At 41.8% G+C, this 17,831-nt stretch overlaps 2 protein-coding genes and 1 long non-coding RNA gene across 5 annotated transcripts in view; 2 read left to right on the top strand and 1 right to left on the bottom strand.

Moving 5' to 3' along the window:
* The first annotated feature begins 1,883 nt into the window (after positions 1-1,883).
* Positions 1,884-12,643, top strand: pidd1 (p53-induced death domain protein 1). The gene is made up of 15 exons (XM_085461989.1): positions 1,884-2,881; positions 3,062-3,475; positions 3,587-3,739; positions 3,854-3,905; positions 4,026-4,227; positions 5,344-5,493; positions 5,606-5,779; positions 5,863-6,010; positions 6,098-6,233; positions 6,316-6,466; positions 6,627-6,750; positions 7,710-7,825; positions 9,737-9,844; positions 10,042-10,238; positions 11,375-12,643. Exons 1-15 carry the CDS (start codon positions 2,305-2,307, stop codon positions 11,607-11,609), a joined length of 2,937 nt encoding a protein of 978 aa, XP_085318115.1. The 5' UTR covers positions 1,884-2,304; the 3' UTR covers positions 11,610-12,643.
* Positions 11,042-13,427, bottom strand: LOC146704696 (uncharacterized). Of its 2 annotated transcripts, none has more exons than XR_014921205.1 (3): positions 13,196-13,427; positions 11,372-11,495; positions 11,042-11,163 (listed from the first exon to the last, which is right to left on the bottom strand). It is a non-coding gene; the product is annotated as an uncharacterized LOC146704696 (long non-coding RNA). The 2 variants fall into 2 exon arrangements; XR_014921206.1 differs by lacking the exon at positions 13,196-13,427 and adding an exon at positions 12,681-12,733.
* The window catches only part of slc25a22a (solute carrier family 25 member 22a), a 21,405-nt gene continuing 16,354 nt past the window's right edge, over positions 12,781-17,831 (top strand). Inside the window, exons 1-2 of one of the 2 annotated variants that reach the window (XM_085461990.1) lie at positions 12,781-12,988; positions 13,057-13,095. The gene's annotated coding sequence lies outside the window, so the exon portion shown is untranslated. The remainder of the gene's footprint in view (positions 12,989-13,056; positions 13,096-17,831) is intronic. The other variant, XM_085461991.1, reaches the window with a different exon arrangement.

The following is a 17,831-nucleotide window of genomic DNA, read 5'->3' as shown; positions in this document are numbered from 1 at the left end:
CCTGACAACTATGAGGATTTTCTTCAACGATTGGTGTTATCGCTCGGAAGGTGTATTGATTTCCTGTTATGCAATATTGGCAAAATAAACCAGATTATCCCCCCCCCCCCCCCCCTCACCACCACCACCACCACCACCACCCATACACACACACACACACACACACACACATACCTCCCGCGCGTATCGCCACAAAATAGTAAACATTGGTACAAGTTGAAATGGTAGTAGGGTTTCGCAACATACAGTAATGAAGTCCCAAATCTCTTGCGCCTGAAGTACACCCAGCAATAACACTGAAATGTTTTTCTGCAACACTTCACAGAAATAGATTGCAAATAGTCACTGCTGTGGGAACTGATTCAGATTCTGTTCGGGACACCATATTTCTTCCATAAGAAAGCCACTAAAAAACAACAACAAAAGAATACAGGAGGTGACACTTTTTTCTGACCGAGTATTATGTTCTGATCACTCTGACTCTACCACCTTTGACCTTCGGCATAATTTATCTTAGTCAAACAAATACTTTTACACTTTAAAGCAAATTTTCCACTATGACCTTTTGACATAATTTCCTCATCGACATATTGATTTCTGGACTTATCACTGAACAAATGGACAACACAGTTAAAAACAAGTAGCACGTTTGAGGACGAATGATGACAGTATAGAAGCTAAAGGTCTTCTAGAGCTATTTTCTATATAAAAAAAATATTTATTTATAAACATACATATATATTAAATATCATATGTTATGGCTGTTTTGTGTATGCCAGAATAACTGCAGACTGAAAATATTACTTTTAAGTAACATTTGTCAGTAAGTTAAAAGTAACAATTTTGGTATGTGTATAATTTATATGAATATGTTAACTGTAAGTTAATGCAAATATTAAATCAGGAACTCAATGCATTAGGCATGTATACATGGTCAAGACAACGTGCTCTTCAAACCAAGCATGAGAATTAGGAATAAAGGTGATTTAAATAACTTCAAAAGCGCACGGTTGTTGGGGCCAGACAGGCATGCCTGAGTAATTCAGAAACTGTTGATCTGCTGGGTTTTTTCCACAGGCCATCCTGGGGCTTACAGAGAATAGTCTGAAAATAAGAAAATATCCAGTGATCTGGGTGAAAATGTCATTTTGATACCAGAGGTCAAGAAAGAATGGCCATACCACTTTGATCTGATATGAAGGCAAAAATAGCTCAAATACTTAAGCTAAGGTATATATACGAGCATCTCTGAAAAATACAAGAACGCTTGGATCCATTGGAGGTATCAAAGATTCAGGCTAGTGGTGGTGTAAAGTTGTATGGGATTTTGTCTTAGGACACTTTGGGCTCCTTACTACCAACTGAGCATCATTTAAACACCACAGCCTGCTGATGGAATCTTTCAGCAGGATAACACACCATGCCACAAAGCTCAAATCATCTCAAACTGGTTTCTTAAACATGACAATGAGTTCACTGTACTCAAATTACCTCCACAGTCACTGGTAATTTTACCAATTTAAAAAAATAATTTTAAAATTATTTCATTAATCGTATCATTACGTTCGCGTTTAAAATTGTTCATAGCATGAAACATCTGAAAATAGTGTTTATGGGTGGACATCATCACACTAACGCCTACAGCAATAAAATGATCTCAACAGCGCCGCCCGATGGACAAAGGGGGACTAACATCACTGCACACGTTGCTAAAACGACAGTCCCGCTCTCTGCTGAAACTTTGGCGGCGCCACCATCAAGGCGCTCGTTGTGATACACAAGAGCTACCGAAGGGGCGGGCTTCTAGAATTAAACGGAAAATGTCGATTTGACTCCTCCTATCTTCCGTCGCCAGATCTTGTGAACAAAACAAACGAACAACAGTGACGCAGAGCCCTCTTTTTAAAAAACAATCTGGTTTCCGGAAGTAGCGATAAAGAGTTAAGAAACCAGACTCCTTTGTTACACGTTAGTAATCTAATAACGTTGCATTAAGTCGTACACAGCTCTGGTTAATTAAAGCGAATACTAAGAGCTCCACCGTAGTGAGCGGATATTTTTTAATTAGCATTTTTGTTCTTAATTATAGCTATGGCCATAACTAATAACGTTTAGCTTCGTAGTGGTTAGATTAAACTAATTCAGAACTTGTGCCACACATAAACTGTTCGTCCCTTCTCATGGGAGCCTCTTAGCTCCGTCTGGGTGTAATGACATGACCTGTACATAACAAATGTTATGCGGGGAGAAATTCTCAGGAAAGTACTGGGCGAGGGGCAAGTCAGCTAACAGACTGTGTGTTCAATGGACAGAGGCAGCGAAGACGACGCGCCTCCCGATGAAGATTGTGGATGCCATGCAGCCAGCACGGAAGACGGAGAGGTGGAGGTTACACCTGCATGCAGCCTTTCAGGTGGAGTTGCAGAAATTTTGGCCCACGGAATCTGGGGACTTTTGAATCAGGAACAGGAGAGGATGGCTGGCCCCACTATGTTTGGAGAGCAGGGAGATGTTGTTGATCCCCCCTCTGTGTCTCCCATCAGCCTTATGGATACCTGTGCTCCCTCCATATCCACCCTTCCCTCCTGCTCATACTCCTCCAGCCGTCACACCGACTTTTCCTCCTCATCTTCTTCTCCCTTGTCCTTGTCTCCACCCTTGCCTCCTTCCGTGGAGCTTTCAGCTGTGTTGACTGATACAAGATTGACCCTGGATGTGTACCGGGGAGGTGCAGCTGCATTGCCCCTCCTTTGGGAGTCCATCCCGGGGCAGCTGAAGGGCCTTCAGTACCTGAGGCTGGGCTCTGAGGAAAAAGCAGGGCTGGATGGTGCACTGGATGTCCTGTCCCATCTGACAAAGCTACGATCACTGGCTATTCGGGGTACTTTTTTCATAAATTTATTTCAGTGTCATCTGGTTGTCACCATACTTGTTTCATTGCATTTTAGTTGTTGCCTTTAGTTAAGTTAAACTATGTAATACTGTGTCATAGAATGATAATTCTTCTGTGATTCTCTGTCTTTTTCTTTTGCTCTAATTGCATTTTTCTTTCTAACTAAAGGACACTGTTTACATGACTCAAGGGGTGACCCCCTGCCTGGCCTCCTCACCACCTTACCAGCATCTGTTTCCTTACTTTCCCATCTGGTGCACCTGGATCTCTCCTTCAACCAGCTCTCCTGTTTACCATCCTGTCTGCTTAGCCTTTCCATGTTGTCCTCGTTGCTCCTCTGTCACAACCACCTCTCGGCTTTGCCCTCTGATATAAGCCAGCTTTCCTCCCTCACCTACCTCTCCCTCCTGGGGAATGAGCTGGTGTCTCTCCCCCCGGGTCTGGGTCAACTGAAAGCACTACAGACTCTGGATGTGTCAAATAACCTCCTCCAGGAGCTACCTGACGAAATTGGTTCACTGGAGGAGCTTGTTAAGCTGGAATTGTCCCAGAACAAGCTAAAGCAGCTACCAGAGAGCATGGGTAAGGGCATAAGGGTGAGTGGGTGTGTCTAGTGAAAAATCACTTAATGTAAGATAAATTGGTTCCGGAGCAATTCAAAAAGAGTAACATTGTCTTTTTTTTGTTGCCCAGGTTCTCTCCTTTCACTCAGGGAACTTGTCATCTACAGCAATGGCCTCCGTCTGATCCCACTCTGTCTGAACAAACTGCCTCTGCTTAAAATAGACGTCCGTGACAATCCCCTGGGACGACCTCCAACTCCTCCTCCTCTCTCTCCTACACCTGGTGAACAGAGAAAAACAGGAGCTTAAAATCGATTAGAGCTCAATGTATTTTGATCCTGAACATGCAGTGCTGAACTTTGTTTTTAGCATATTAACTGTGTTTTATTCTCACCAGATGAAGCAGAAACAAAACTCCCAGAACTGCACATTGGGTTTAATCAGCACAGGTACAGTGTCACTCATAGCAGGCTCATATTTTCTCATTCTTTGAAATAATACCGTTAGTTAAATTGATACAAGCTATATTTAAAAAAAAAAAAAGGTTTGATGCTCCTTTTGCTCTTTAGTTTCTGCATTTCGTCTGCCGGGTGTCACGTGTTCCTCCCAGGGGGGGCTGAGCTGGTGTTCCCCCCAGGATGCATAGTGACAGCCACAAAACTGGCCTGGGCCGAGAAGAGGCCACAGCGAAAGTGGGTACAGCTGGAGGAGCATGAGATCCTTCTTAGTCATCCGCTGGAACTTCGTCCTCATGGAGTCACATTTTTAAAGGTATTTTAAAGCGTATAGGAACACTCCATAACTATTTAGTTATCATGATTTGGTAGTTTGTGATTTGCAGCTGTGGAGAAACCGAACTTTACCTCTGTTTGCATATTTGTTTAGAACCTTAGTTATTTACGCACTCGGGTAAACATGACCAACCTAGTTCTTTTGTAATATTAGTTATACAGTCATCAGCCACTTTATTCGTTTCACCTTGTTAGTACCAGGTTTGACCCCCTGCCTTAATTCTTCATGGCATACATTCAGCACAGTGTTATACATTTTGGTACAAATTGACACAATAGCATCACACAGTTGCTGCAGATTTGTTGGCTGCACATTGATGATTCGAATCTCCCGCTCCACCACATCCTAAAGATGCTCTACTGGATTTAGATCTGGTGACTGTGGAGGCCATTTGAGTACAGTGAGTTCTTTGTCATATCCAAGAAACCAGTTGCTGGAAGCAGGAATCAGAAAATTGGTACACTGTGTTCATAAAGAGATTAGTCAGCAGTAAGATTTATGTAGGCTGTGGTGTTCAAATGATGCTTACTTGGTAGTAAGATGCCCAAAGTTTACCAAGAAAAGACTTCCCAAAAAACTCATCAGACCAGGCAATGTTTTTCCAGTTGTATTCTCAGTTTCCTGTTCTTAGCTGTGAGGTGTGGCACCCGATGTGGTCTTCCACTGCTGCTAACCATCTGCTTCAAGGTTTAATGTGTTGTTCATTCAGAGATGTTCTTCTGCATACTTGGTTGTAATGAGTAGATATTTGAATTACTGTTTCCTTCATATCAGCTCAAAGGAGTGTGGCTGTTCTCCTTTGGCCTCTGATATCAGTAAGGGATTGAGCAGGTGTACCTAATGAAGTGGCTGGTGAATGTATGTATCAAACCCTGGGCCATTTCTCTATGTTTGTTTGCACGTTAGGTTAGCAGGTGCCATAGGTGTGGATGTGAGGTAGATAATGGGCTTAAAATGCACAAAATAAAGCACTGTATGAATGTGTGAATGTGACTAGTAACTTGAGTGGTTTCCATCAAATATTTGCTATTTCCTATCTGTTTCTTTCTTGCACTTGCATGAGATAAATGCATCTCACCTCTAAAATGCTTACAGCCTGTTGAGGTATGTGTGCCATATCACCGGACGAAAAGAAAGGAGGTGGTGGTGCGGACGTTTGATGGACAGTCATGGAGTACTTTGCCCACTGAGCTAAGGAGAGGAAGTGAGAGCCATAGCAGTCGCCCTGGGGGACGTCCAGCCAGGGTAACCCATAAAACATGCTACTGCAAATGGATATTATTACAATTATTTTTTTGTCTTGGACAAACAGTATTACTATATTAGTGGTGAAACTGGCTTCTTTTTGTACCTTTAGCTGGCATGCTGCTCAGTGAACCACTTTTCTTGGTTTATGGCCGTGTCTCGCCCAGTAAAGGACAGCTGCTCTGTCACACCAGCCGGAGGCTTACTGGTGTCAAGTGCTGATCCTGGAGTAAAGCTTCACTTTCCTCCGGATTCCACAGTGGAGACTCGCACCATCACTTTACAGGTCAGCTAGCAGCAGTACCTACACATGATTGACATCACTGTTCTTGTCTGGTCTGCAAGACTTTGGTGTTTCCTGATTTGCAGGTGTTGCAGGTGTCTATGTCAGACGTGCAGGCGCTGTGCGGTGATCCTCAGGCCAGAGTCAGCCCCCTGCTTTGTCTCTCCCAGACTCCCAGCATGCATTTTCTACAGCCAATCAAAGTTCAGATTCCCCTGCCATCTGGTGTCACCGGTACATTAGGCCCTCCTGATGCTCACACATGTGTGTAATAACACATTAAATTAGTGTATATTAATGTTTTTCTCCCTTTCTTTGCAGGCCATACAGTTGATATGTCCTGTTTGCATCTGCTCCATGGAGATCCCACTGCCCAAACCTGGACTGACATCACAGCACAAGTCTCTCTCTATGTTACCCATTTGTATGCCATTTTCTACATTACGCATTTCTCCTGGTAAGGGTCAGCTCTATATCACCATAAAGCACTTTTGAAATGTAATTTACAGTGTAGGATTATAATGTGTGTACCACTACAGGTACTGGCTCTGGTATACTACACAGCGCTGCGTCAGTGGGGCGGTCAGGAAGATCTACCAGAGGTTAAAACAGTTCAAAGTCCAGTTCCTGGTCCTCCAGAGGAAAACTGATCCTTCACAGGTTCTGCTGCAGTGCTTACCTTCTAACAAGGTTTGTGGTGATTTTTTTTTTCCTGTGTTGTCACTGTGCACAGAGTCAGCCACTGTGGGTGGTGTCATAGCCTTGGTAGTGTATGACTTTGAACTGATTTGTTTCTGGTGTAAACTGCATGCTCAGGTGCTAAGCAATGGTTGTGGTGTTTCCTGCACAGGTAGAGAGCAGAATGCAGTCTTTGACAGAACAATATGATGGACCCCAGCCTTCAGACCTGTGTGACCTGCTGGAAGGAGAGCAGTTCTTTGCTGGCTTTGAAAGAGGCTTAGAAATCAGCACAGGTATGAAGCCTTAGAGAAACTTGTTTGAGGTTGATTTGGAGTTTTTATCAAATCTACTGTACTGATCACATGGTCGCCACTGCTCACACAGTGAGCTTAACTGGCAACCCTGATACAGATAAGTGGAAGAAGATGGATGGATGGTGTTTTTATATCATTAGTGAACAGAGCAGACTATACCATTATGGCATTTTCTCCTCTGAACTGTATTGTCAGCCAGGGTAACCAATCTAAGGGAGAAATCCCGTCGTCCTTCAGCACGTGTGGGGTGAAGTTGCCAGATATAGGAATCACAACCAAAATTTACATAATATTTGCAGCACATTCATAGATAACTATGTAATCAGATCAAAAAGCTTCATTTCTATGTTGCAATGGTTTCAGACTCAATATTTCATAGTTTGTTTTGGGCTTGGGTTAGGTCCTCTGTTCACTGTTTCACCTTCTGTGTGCATTTATTCTTCTCCTCTGCTCCCCTCCCTGCTTGTCACAGTGAAACAGACACATAGGAGCAAAGAAGGGGAGAAGAGGAACAGTTAAAACATGGCTCAAAATAACACAACCTATTTTGTTGCTGTAAAATTTTTTTTACCACCAAAGCGCTAAACCTTTTTAAATGTTTTGTTTGTGATGACATTTTCATTAACTTAAAGGTTACTTTTCCCCAGGAATACAATGTCGCTGTGTTTTGGAAATCGCGATTTGAAAATTAACTACTAGATTTGCACACGATAAACAGGACAAAGGTCATTTTAAAGGAGAATCAATTATCTTCTTGGACAAAAATTAAATATGTGTTTAAACCTATACAGATGATTCTTTTAAGGATTTAATCAATGCCAGGAGAAGGACTTTAGCTTGTTTGTCTTTTCTTCCGAGGTCTTATGATGTGCGGTTGTGTAATGATTGGCCTGACATAACTTTTTGTCTCACACTGATATTTCCCTGTTTTTTTCCAGATAGACCAGACTGTGTGGGGGGAAGACTCTGTTTCGAGTTTTACTCCAGCCTGAAGAATCTGAAGGAAGTGTATATCTGTTCAGCACAGGGTCAGAAGGGACCAGTGAGGGGGCAGGTAAGTCATAGACCCCCACCCCCCCACCACCACCACCACCATGCACACACTGTCTGCTTTATATTTAACTAGGAAAGCACATTTTTTTAAACTCACAGGCTTGCATGCAAATATAGTATATAAGAAAAAAACGGACTTTTCACAGTATAAATGAGCTTGAAGGTCACATCTGTGAAAGTGCCATCATGCACTTTATCCTTTAACATGCTTGTGCAGCAATTTCTACATGATGGGACCAGATGTGACCTACACTATTTTACAGGTTAAAACAATTCTATAATATTTACTGCTGTGATTTTTGTGATCCTGTCTTAGTGGTGTTGATTCAGTCCTGTGGTTTCTTTTTATTGTATTTTAGCTCATCATTTTCCTGTATGCTACATTGGAGCTGGAAAAAAATATTAGTTGCACCTTTCAAAACACTGCAGATCCAGTCCTGGTAGCTCAGAATTGAATCAAAACTTGTGGTCAAGAGTTTTAGTCTATAGCAAAAGCTGAACACTTAATGTGAGGTATGGATTTTTAAGATAGCACAACATTACATACATAGACCCCACATACCTTTAAATCTGTTGGTTTAAAAAAATGTGTGGAAGCACATGGGAATTGATATAATTTCTCTATGAATGGCCTCAGAAGACCCCACTCTGTTAAAAGTAGACAGCTGAATGACCTTACCTTTGGGGAGACGAAGGTAAAGTAAATACTAAAAAAGATACACATTCTCTTGAGGCATATATCATCTTCTCAGTACTTCTCAGATGTCCCATGGCTTAGTTCAGAGATAATAAATCTCTTTTCACATGTTTTCTTTAGAGCAACATGAAGCCAAAGATAGCAAGAAAGTAGTTATCCCCAAATGTGTGTGGGAGGTGAGGTGTGCCTGATTTGCTTCACTGATATCTATCTGTGTGTCCTTTGTGCCAGGTACCTATTTAGGTGGACCTATAAATCCAAATTTTAAGCCTGACAGCTGAGATTTGTCAGAAGACTACACTTTCTTTAAAAATGGTTCTTTTACAGCTTGTACCTTCCTAGGATACCTAAAACAGTTGATTGAAAACTAATGAAATTCTCTGTTGCAATTGCTCACCATTAGAATATTAGATATTGGTGGTCTCTCTCCCATTATTTCCTAATGGATGTAGTGCAGTTTTTATGGAAAGGGGAATAAAAAGGAAAAAGCCTTCTGTTTTAGTTCCTTCTAGTAAACTCACTGGTGCTTCCTGTGTGCTTGTATATGTCTGGATAATGTCTGTTATGAGTAAGATATCCAAGGAGAAGACTTGTGCTCCTCGCATGGTGAATAAGAGAACATTTTTAACAGAGGCATCTATGTGGAGAACTGGTTTATTGACAAAGATCTGTCCTCGTCAGCTTTACTCTGTGGAGCTCACATGGGAATGCCGTAGTACCCTACTCAATCTTTACTGGCAACCCAACGAACATCAGTCTGGAACTGCAAGCGTGTTAGACAGAGAATTACACACTTCACCCACTTCACAATGATAATAAAGAATCGCATCAGTTTCGGCGTAGCAATAAAGAAACTCTTCCTCGCTGCCCTGCGGTGTGCTTGCTCCATTATTTGAGGGCAATTTTGGTTTAACTCAATAAACCGTGGACCCGGGCTATCAATTTAAAGGAATTGTTATTCTAAACTGGAAACAGTGTAATCCAGCCTGTTTTTCCAAGGAACCACAGAGCGACCAACAACATAAAACTGTTCTCAGGGCCTGATATATAATACTTCTTGCCCAATGGAGTTTGTGTCTAAAGGAGATTAATTCCTAATAAATGTTCTTGTTGATTATAATGAATCACATTTAAAAAGGTAAATGTGCTTTCTGTGTTTTATGGTTAAACAGGTTTTGGACAACACTGATAATATGCTCTGCACCTCTGTTACAGGTGTCCTTTTATAGAGGGGAGATTCCCAGCAACCTGCCAGAGGAAGTAGCCAGAAAGAGGAAAGGACTCGACAGCCAGTGGCTTACAACTTTACCTCTAAGACTTCCTGTCAGTTGAAGAGATGGATCCTATTTTATTCTTATCTTAAAAGATGTTATTGCATGTAAAATGTTCTGTCTATATACATTATTATTAGTTTCTAAACTAGACTCTTGTTAGTACAGAAAAACGTTTTCTAAGCATTATTTCAGAGGAGGCTTTCTCCCTATGCTCTAAAGGGACCACTTTCTTTATTGTTCTTGTAGGCTCTAAACTCAGAGAACACTTTCATCATGGAGGAGGTCGAGTATCCTCCTCTGAACCTGGGTGACCCTGAGAGTGGCTACCTGACAGAAGCCAACCTGCTGTCCATCTCTCTTCAGATAGCACAAGACTGGCGTGTTATTGGCCTCAATCTGGGCTTGAGCTATCAAGAACTGGAACGCATCCAGTACAAGAACAGGTAGGACTGAACAATCATGTTCACTTAGAATTACTTAAGTGAAGACATTTGGCTTTTCCACGTGGAAGCTGCACATTTCAGTCGAGCTTGAAGGTGTTGATTTTAAATCAGTAATGTCAAATACATTTTTTAATGTTTTATGAACCTCCAAATAAGTCAGTAACTACTCTCAACTTTTAGGTGAGTGAATGAAGTGATAATCAGTGGTGCTCAAAAATACCCCTGAATGACAGAGTAGGAAATTCACTAGAGGGTTACCCAAGCAACCTCATTCTGAAATCTCTGTGATGTGTTCTGAGTGGATAGTTTTCTATGCAAAAGAAGTGTGTGTGAAAACATTACTCTATCTATCTATCTATCTATCTATCTATCTATCTATCTATCTATCTATCTATCTATCTATCTATCTATCTATCTATCTATCTATCTATCTATCTATCTATCTATCTATCTATCTATCTATCTATCTATCTATCTATCTATCTATCTATCTATCTATCTATCTATCTATCTATCTATCTATCTATCTATCTGTCTGTCTGTCTATCTATCTCAAATTCTTGTTAATAATATATGAATAATTTGGTAATGGGTGCCATATAAAAAATAAATATGTCAAACTAAGTCATTTACATTTTTAGCCAAGAGAGAGGTAAAAAAAAGAAAAGGAGGAAAGTACATTTGTTGAGTGAGTGATCACACATCATGGCACAGTCAAAGCTTTGCCAGGAACAAGATGGCGTGAGATGTATGTAACAGGAGGAAAATTCCCGGAGTGGGAGAGACATGCTAGTGAATTTTGATTGTTTTAATCTGCACTGCCATCACGAAGCCATCTGGGACACTGCAGGAGATTACACACAGGCTGATGCTCATCTGGCCCTCCCCCTTCTCCTCGTGTTCAGAAACCCTCTATTGATTCATCCTGGAGGTGGAAGAAAAACGCATTATGTATATGTATGTGTGTGTGCGTGTGTGTGTGTTTTTGCATTTGTGTGTAGGATTTTAATGTACGAATCTATTCACATTTTAATACTAATGTGCGTTAGATATAACAGGTATAACAGTAGGAGATTAGAGAGTTTACTGTGGGATTTGAACATATATTTCAGTGGTGTGTTTTCCTTCGCTACCAGGGACAATCTGGGTGCCTTGGTCCTGGACATGCTGTTTCACTGGGCCCGGGCGCAGAAGAACGAAGCACCCGGGGCAGTATCTCGGCTGGTGGCTGCTATGATCGAGAGCGGCCGGAGAGACCTGGCCGAAGAGATCGAGGACATTGTCAACATAGGAAAGAGAAAGTACACAGAGTCTTTGAGGAGAGTAGGTCTGGAAGCAGAGAGCTCCTCTCTGGGTGAAAAACAGCAGTAGATGAGCCCATGCTGGACACAGATGGCTGACTTACACTTGAGTGACCTGCTTGTTTACCGTGGGCCTCCACTATCTTGTTCTGTTGTCATCAACTGCAGAAGTGCACAATCATGATAACCGGCTATGTGCTGGTGGCACCTTTCATAAGCTCAACAGAGGAACAGGTAAAATGGATTTACTGTGTTTACTGGCCTATACCTTGTTTTTAACAAACCAACCCCCCAAGTATGTAAGCATCTAAAGCAGGGATGTTGAGCTCATTGTACCTGATGGCCATGCACAATCGACTTTGATCTTCATTTAAGTCATTTAATTATTTAATTTATTTTATTTAATGAATCTATTACCTTGGTGTAAAATGAAGGAACATGTGTTAGGAATAGTAGGAAGAGATGCTCAAAACGTAATAAAATGCAGTTAAAAGTCATAATTTTATGACCTCCTTAACATTTTCCAAAGCTGTCCAGCGGGTTGGATTGGAGTCTTTGCTGGGCAGATTTTGCCCCCTAGGCCTTATGTTTGACAGTCCTGATCAAAATCATCTTAAACTTTTGACTCCATATCTCAAATCTTTAACTTTTTATATATTTGTTTTCTTTAGCACTTTATAAATGTGTCTCATTCATTTAAAAAAACATCTCATTATTTCAAACCATAATTTCACTATAATTTTGAAAGAGCATTTCATGTTTTTGATTCAGAATCAAATTATAATAACAAACTATAATTATTTTTGAAATATACCAATGACTGGATCTATTAATGTTGTTTTTTTTTTTAATTTCTGGTACCTGTTCAGACAGCAAACAGCTCTGAGACCTGTGAGAGCATGTTACAGGACTGCACTAAAACTGCAAACATAAGCCATTTTTACAGCTGATTACATTTCCTCCTTGTGTGCCTTTGGTCACTGAATAATCAGTTTAGCTGCAGCACAATCTCAGTATGATATGAGGACGTTAGAGCTTTGTAATGTATGAATGTACACTTTTTTAATATGTCTTATAAGTAAAACTGGGATATAATTTTTTGTACTTGTCAGCTGTTTTTCTTTCTTTGGTCGTGACTCACTCATTTATTGCCGCACGCTCAGCCCCAATATTTCAGCTCCTGCCATTTTTTTTCTATTTCGGTATTCAAGGTCACTGTGATGTGATGAAGCGTCACCATGACGCCGACTCCCATCCCCCATTGCTACAACTTTACCTCCTGCACTTCCACTACACGCCACTAGAGGCCCCCATTTTTAAAATCCTCTTTTCTGTTTTTTTTTTCTATTTCACTCCATCGCTTTCCCTCCCTCCCTCCCTCCCTGCCCGCCTGCCTTCACTCCCACCTCCTCTACCTCCCTCCGCCGGACTGAACCGCTAGTAACGCCGGTAGGTAAACCACTGTGGGTTTCTCAGCTGAAGATACAGAGAGTAAAGGCTTTGATTTCATACCGCAGCACCACCGAGGAGACAGCGGAAGCGGCTCTGTGTGTCTGGTATGTACATAACGGGATCCAGGCAGAGCCTTGCGCTTCTCACCGTCTGGTATCTGACTCACAAAATGTGCCTGTTTGCCTAGAGCCGTTGAAATCTCACCTGGGAATAGGGTAAAAGGCGGCACGTTGAGCTTAAATGTGTAAAACGGCACAGGAGAGATGGGGTATTAGCTTGCTTGAATGAGTTTGTCGCGTATTCATGGTCAGTAAATAATTTTCCGTTATGTGGTAAGCCGAGGATTTTGGGTTTTTTTGTTATCCTGTGCTGGTTTTAAAGATGTTTAGTTCATAGCCGGGCCTATTGCAGACTAACGTTATGTCTGGCCCACCGTTATGAAACAGCGGAATAACCGTTACACCGGTGGTCGGTAATATGCCTTCTCATATTTGGCCCACAAACCGCGCACACAGGTGCAACCGGGGTACGTGCAGTGCTGCAGACAAATGATGGGGTTTGTTTAAATTTTAATGCCTTGAACGCAAATATTAGCTTCTTTGATATTTGGTTATTACGGTAGAAACGGGTCAGAGTCCGTCTTCTGCCGGCTTCTCCTCCATAGTGACGGTGTTATCATGTGGGCTGGGATTGTAGTAGTGAACCCATTTAAACCCACCTACCCTTTTTTTAACTGGCAGAGAAAAGTAAAAGCTGCTCCTCTTTGACTCTGACAAGGCACACGTTGCATCTGGTTAAACGCTAACTTAGGACCACTTCTAGAAAGATCCAGCATTTTAAAGAATCTGCAAAATTAGGTAATGGCATTATTGCTGAAAAGGATACATAACGGAGGCCATTCCCATAGTACCCACTCACTTTACTGTGACTCCTCGCTCTTCTGTCTGGGGCCCCAAACTCCCTTCAGTGCACACATAAGGTAACATTTAGCTGCTGAGTGTGCTGACATGTACATGAAAAACCAGCACGTTTTTCAGATGAACAGCATTTGTAGTGGAGAAGTAGTCCAAACAAAGCATCTTTACTGCTTGAAATAATTCATGAGGTGAGCCACTCTTGAGTATAGGGTGTCATTCCTGTGCTTTCCACTGGATCTATCACACCTGTATGACTGTGATACTCATGACTTGGCATTACATTCATTAAGAAAACTGCAAGTTTTCAGCCTTCCCTGAAAGTACGCTAAAATGTCTAGGCAAGGACCGATAAATATCACTAATGTATGTGCACCGAATGGAGAATGAAGTGTAGTGGTACTGATGGTGGGGGACAGTACTGTAAATTGTAAGCAGATACTTTAAAGCTGAATCTGGACCAACAATAGCATGATTATTCCTTTATCGAGGTTGTAGGAAAGGTGAGATGTAAGCAGAACTGAAGAGACGGGAGAGAAAAGCCCCGTGTGACTGGAAACTGGGCCACAAGGGAGACAGTTGGTGCCAGAGGAGGGACTAAACAACGGCATTCGTTGGCAAAGAAGCGGGTATTTTTTGCAGCCTGAAACCTGTGGACTCTTGGTTCCCATCTCCAGCAGGTGTTTCCAACAATGCATGCTCTGTGTGTCAGTTTTAATGGCCCCAAAGAGCACTGCCACTGACAGAGATGATTTGTGCCAAGATCACAACTCCCACCCCTCCTTTTTGTAAATGGAGATTGCGAGAGAGCTTTCATAAGTAGGCATTAGATTTATAATCCCGATGCAGTAGGGAAGAGGGAGTAGCAATCAGATTTATCTGTGACACCACAAATTTCATCCCTTGTTTCTGCACTTTTGTCCAAAAATAGCCAAAATACAAGCAGCTGATGCTTCATGGTGAAAACAGTAGATGTTGCTTTTAGTGTAGTAAGGAAATTTAAACTCGGTCATCAAATATGCTCTAATATCTATATAGAAGTCAGCCGAATGATAATATGTTGAAGCAGCTTTGCAGTAAACTTAACCGAATTCATAAATTAAAAATGAGGAAAATCTTGTCCCTGGAAGAAACTGGACAGATTGAGTTTATATTAGGTGTGACCTCTGTGCTCTTGCAGCTCAGAAAAGTACTCGACATCTGATAGAGAATTGCAGAAATCCCCTTGTCCCCCTCCTCTCTCCTTGGATGCCTCAGAGTGTGCATCTGATTCATCAGATCATTTCTTGTGAGACAGATGGATCGGTAACAACAGCCTGCGCTGAGCTAATGACGATGGCCTGTTTGACTTTAGTGCGTTTCTGTCTTTTCATCCAACCATAGTCACGTTAGCTGAGCACTTACTACCACTGCACTTTGTCATTGTTGCTGCTTACTTCCTTTTATGCTTCATGCTCAGTCAGCAAGACCTCTATCCTGCTGCCACTTGGGAGAGGAGAAGTAGCCCAGGCTCTGTGGCAGATGAGGGAATTATGCTTGTAGCTGATTTAAATGATAGGAAAATCATTTGCATTCTACTTATCTGACATTACTAATGTCACTTGCATAATGATCCAATGTCTTTTCTGTGCTTGCTGCATTATTATTTGAAATATTTGTATTAGATTAAAAAAAAAGGCTTCAGTATGGCACACCTTTGTTAGGATTACGTGGATGGAAGCACTAAATTTAACACATATTTCTTAGGTAGGTTGTTCCCATGTTCTTGTTTCTCTATGGCAGCATTTTTTGTCCCGTTCCTGAAGTGAGAATAGGGGTCAGAAACTCAACTGTTATCTGTCTCAGTCTGAGCCTTGACTCTCTTCGAGGCTGTTAATCAGAAACGTCTAGCGGGTGGTTTTATGGGGCCGGCTTAAGTTGTTCAGCTCAAGGTTCTGCTTGAGTTGCATAATCATGTATTGTTTACTTATGAGTGCTTATCAGTTTCAGTAGTCCAAACTCAAAATATGACCTTAGTGTGAACACTCTCTGTGCGAGTGTGTGTGTGTGTCAGAGAGATGCTTCGAGTCACTTTTACTTGGCTGATTTGATTAAGTTTTCACTTTTGTCTCATTTTTTGCTTTTAAGTTGTTTTCCAGAAGACCTTAGAACTGAAGAAGCTTCTCGGATGAGAGGTGAAACGTCTTCAAGTAACTTAAAGAAGTCCAGAAGCTTTTCTTTGCAAGCTCCTTTGACTTTTCCAGAAGTAATTCACTTCCTTGATCGATAAATCAACATCGTGCCTGCCTATAAAAGATTTTGTTGGCCGCCAAAGAGGAAACCCTGGATTGTAAATGTCTTTTGTTTTTTTAAGTGGGGTTTCATTTACTCAAGCTTAAAATGTAGTTTTGTTTTTCAAATGGCAAATGTTGGAAAATGTTGCTGTGAAGTAAGGTAACACAGACGCTTAGCTTGAACTGTATGTGGATTAAAAGTTCTTGTGTGTACAATGAGCATGAAAAATCCCTGGTTATGTGAACTACAAATGAGGCACCGCTTTGTTATTTTCCGCTTATGCTGTGCAAAAAACAGCATAAGAAGTATGAGCAGTGTCTCTTGCTGTGAACACTGCACACTGGTCCTAGTTGTTTCCACACAGACTCCAATTGTCATGACAAGACAGCGCAGCCACGCTATGGCTAGGGGTCAGATGGATGCTGGAGCAGACATAGCTGTGGCGTGTGGCTGAAGTGAAGTCGACAAAAAAAGCTGCAGGCAGTGTAGAGAAGGAGGAAGATGTCAGTTTCGTGGCTTTCATTTAATATTCAGTCCTGTTACTAACCAAATGTATAGCCACTTTTAAATTCAGCTTATATCCCCACTGCTGGCCGTAGCGTTAATATGCCTATGTTCGCGAGGAAGTCAACGAGAGAAAAACAAAAGGAGCATGCAGCACAGTGGAAATGTGGGCGCAGTGTCGCTGCTCGGCGAGAAAACAGTTAAAGGAAGATGAGCGATGGAGGTGGGTTGTGAAGTTGCCTGTGTTTGGCTCCAAGGAGCAGTGAGGACAACGCCCAGGCAACAGACACCAGAGACAGCTCGCTGACCTGCTCTAAACCAATTCCCCCCCCCTTTCTTCCCTCTTCCACCTCTGGAGCAGCTAGCAGGGGCCTCAAGTCCACATCCAAACTAAACACACCAGACTGCAGCTGCATTCGTGCCCTCTGTAAACCGAAACATCACCTCGTGCTGCGAAATGTCTCTGAAAGCGGATCCGAGGAATTAGTGATATTGGTGTTGTGCAACTGTAAGCATTTGTACTTCACTAAGAAGCCCACAAGTCAGCAAAGATCTGAGACGGAAAAGCTGCGTTTGAGAGTCGTGACTCGTGACTGAGGGAAGTGATGGGGGAGGGTTGGTGAGAGGGAGAGAGCAGGAGAGGGAGAGAAGGCAGCGGAGTGCACATGTAGAGGCAGGTTGTGATTGGTGGATGAAGGGGGAGGAGAGAATGAAAGGGGAAATGGGAAGCATCCTTTTAAACTGAAGGCATTCTGTACCAAAAATAGGGTGCATCTTATCCACTGCAGACATATTTTATCTAGGTTTTTTTTTTTTTTCATAATTACTGTTTTAGCCTGCAGAGGGTTGAGCTTCCTCTATAGCACCTCAGGTTGACAATGAAAGCATGAAAAGGCATGAAAACATGAACATTCAAGGACACGCATGCTGCACAGATGTTTGGCTGGTGACAGAGTTGTTTAGCAGTTAGTAATCAGTCTGCATTAATGGCTAAAGCTCTCTCAAATCTACATTTACATTTATGGGATTAGTCTTGCTTTTTCATAACATGTTGATAGTTTTAAGTATTAATGGCACACATTGATTTATTGTCTTTCATCATGTAAAACGAAACACATTTAAGTTTGTCCAGTGTGAAAGTTTGTCAA

This window comes from Copadichromis virginalis, linkage group LG7 (genome assembly GCF_057382275.1).
Source record: "Copadichromis virginalis isolate Kocher_CV1m ecotype Utaka linkage group LG7, C_Virginalis_male_GT1.1, whole genome shotgun sequence".
Taxonomy (NCBI): Eukaryota; Metazoa; Chordata; class Actinopteri; order Cichliformes; family Cichlidae; genus Copadichromis; species Copadichromis virginalis.
This window is presented reverse-complemented; position numbering and strand designations above follow the sequence as displayed.

Bases quoted from the DNA above. Each gene is read 5' to 3' on its own strand.
- pidd1 (XM_085461989.1), top strand. From the start codon at position 2,305: ATGGACAGAGGCAGCGAAGACGACGCGCCTCCCGATGAAGATTGTGGA. The intron at 7,826-9,736 runs GTAAGTCATAGA...CCTCTGTTACAG, and splicing joins AGGGACCAGTGAGGGGGCAG to GTGTCCTTTTATAGAGGGGA. The intron at 9,845-10,041 runs GTCAGTTGAAGA...TTGTTCTTGTAG, and splicing joins CTTTACCTCTAAGACTTCCT to GCTCTAAACTCAGAGAACAC.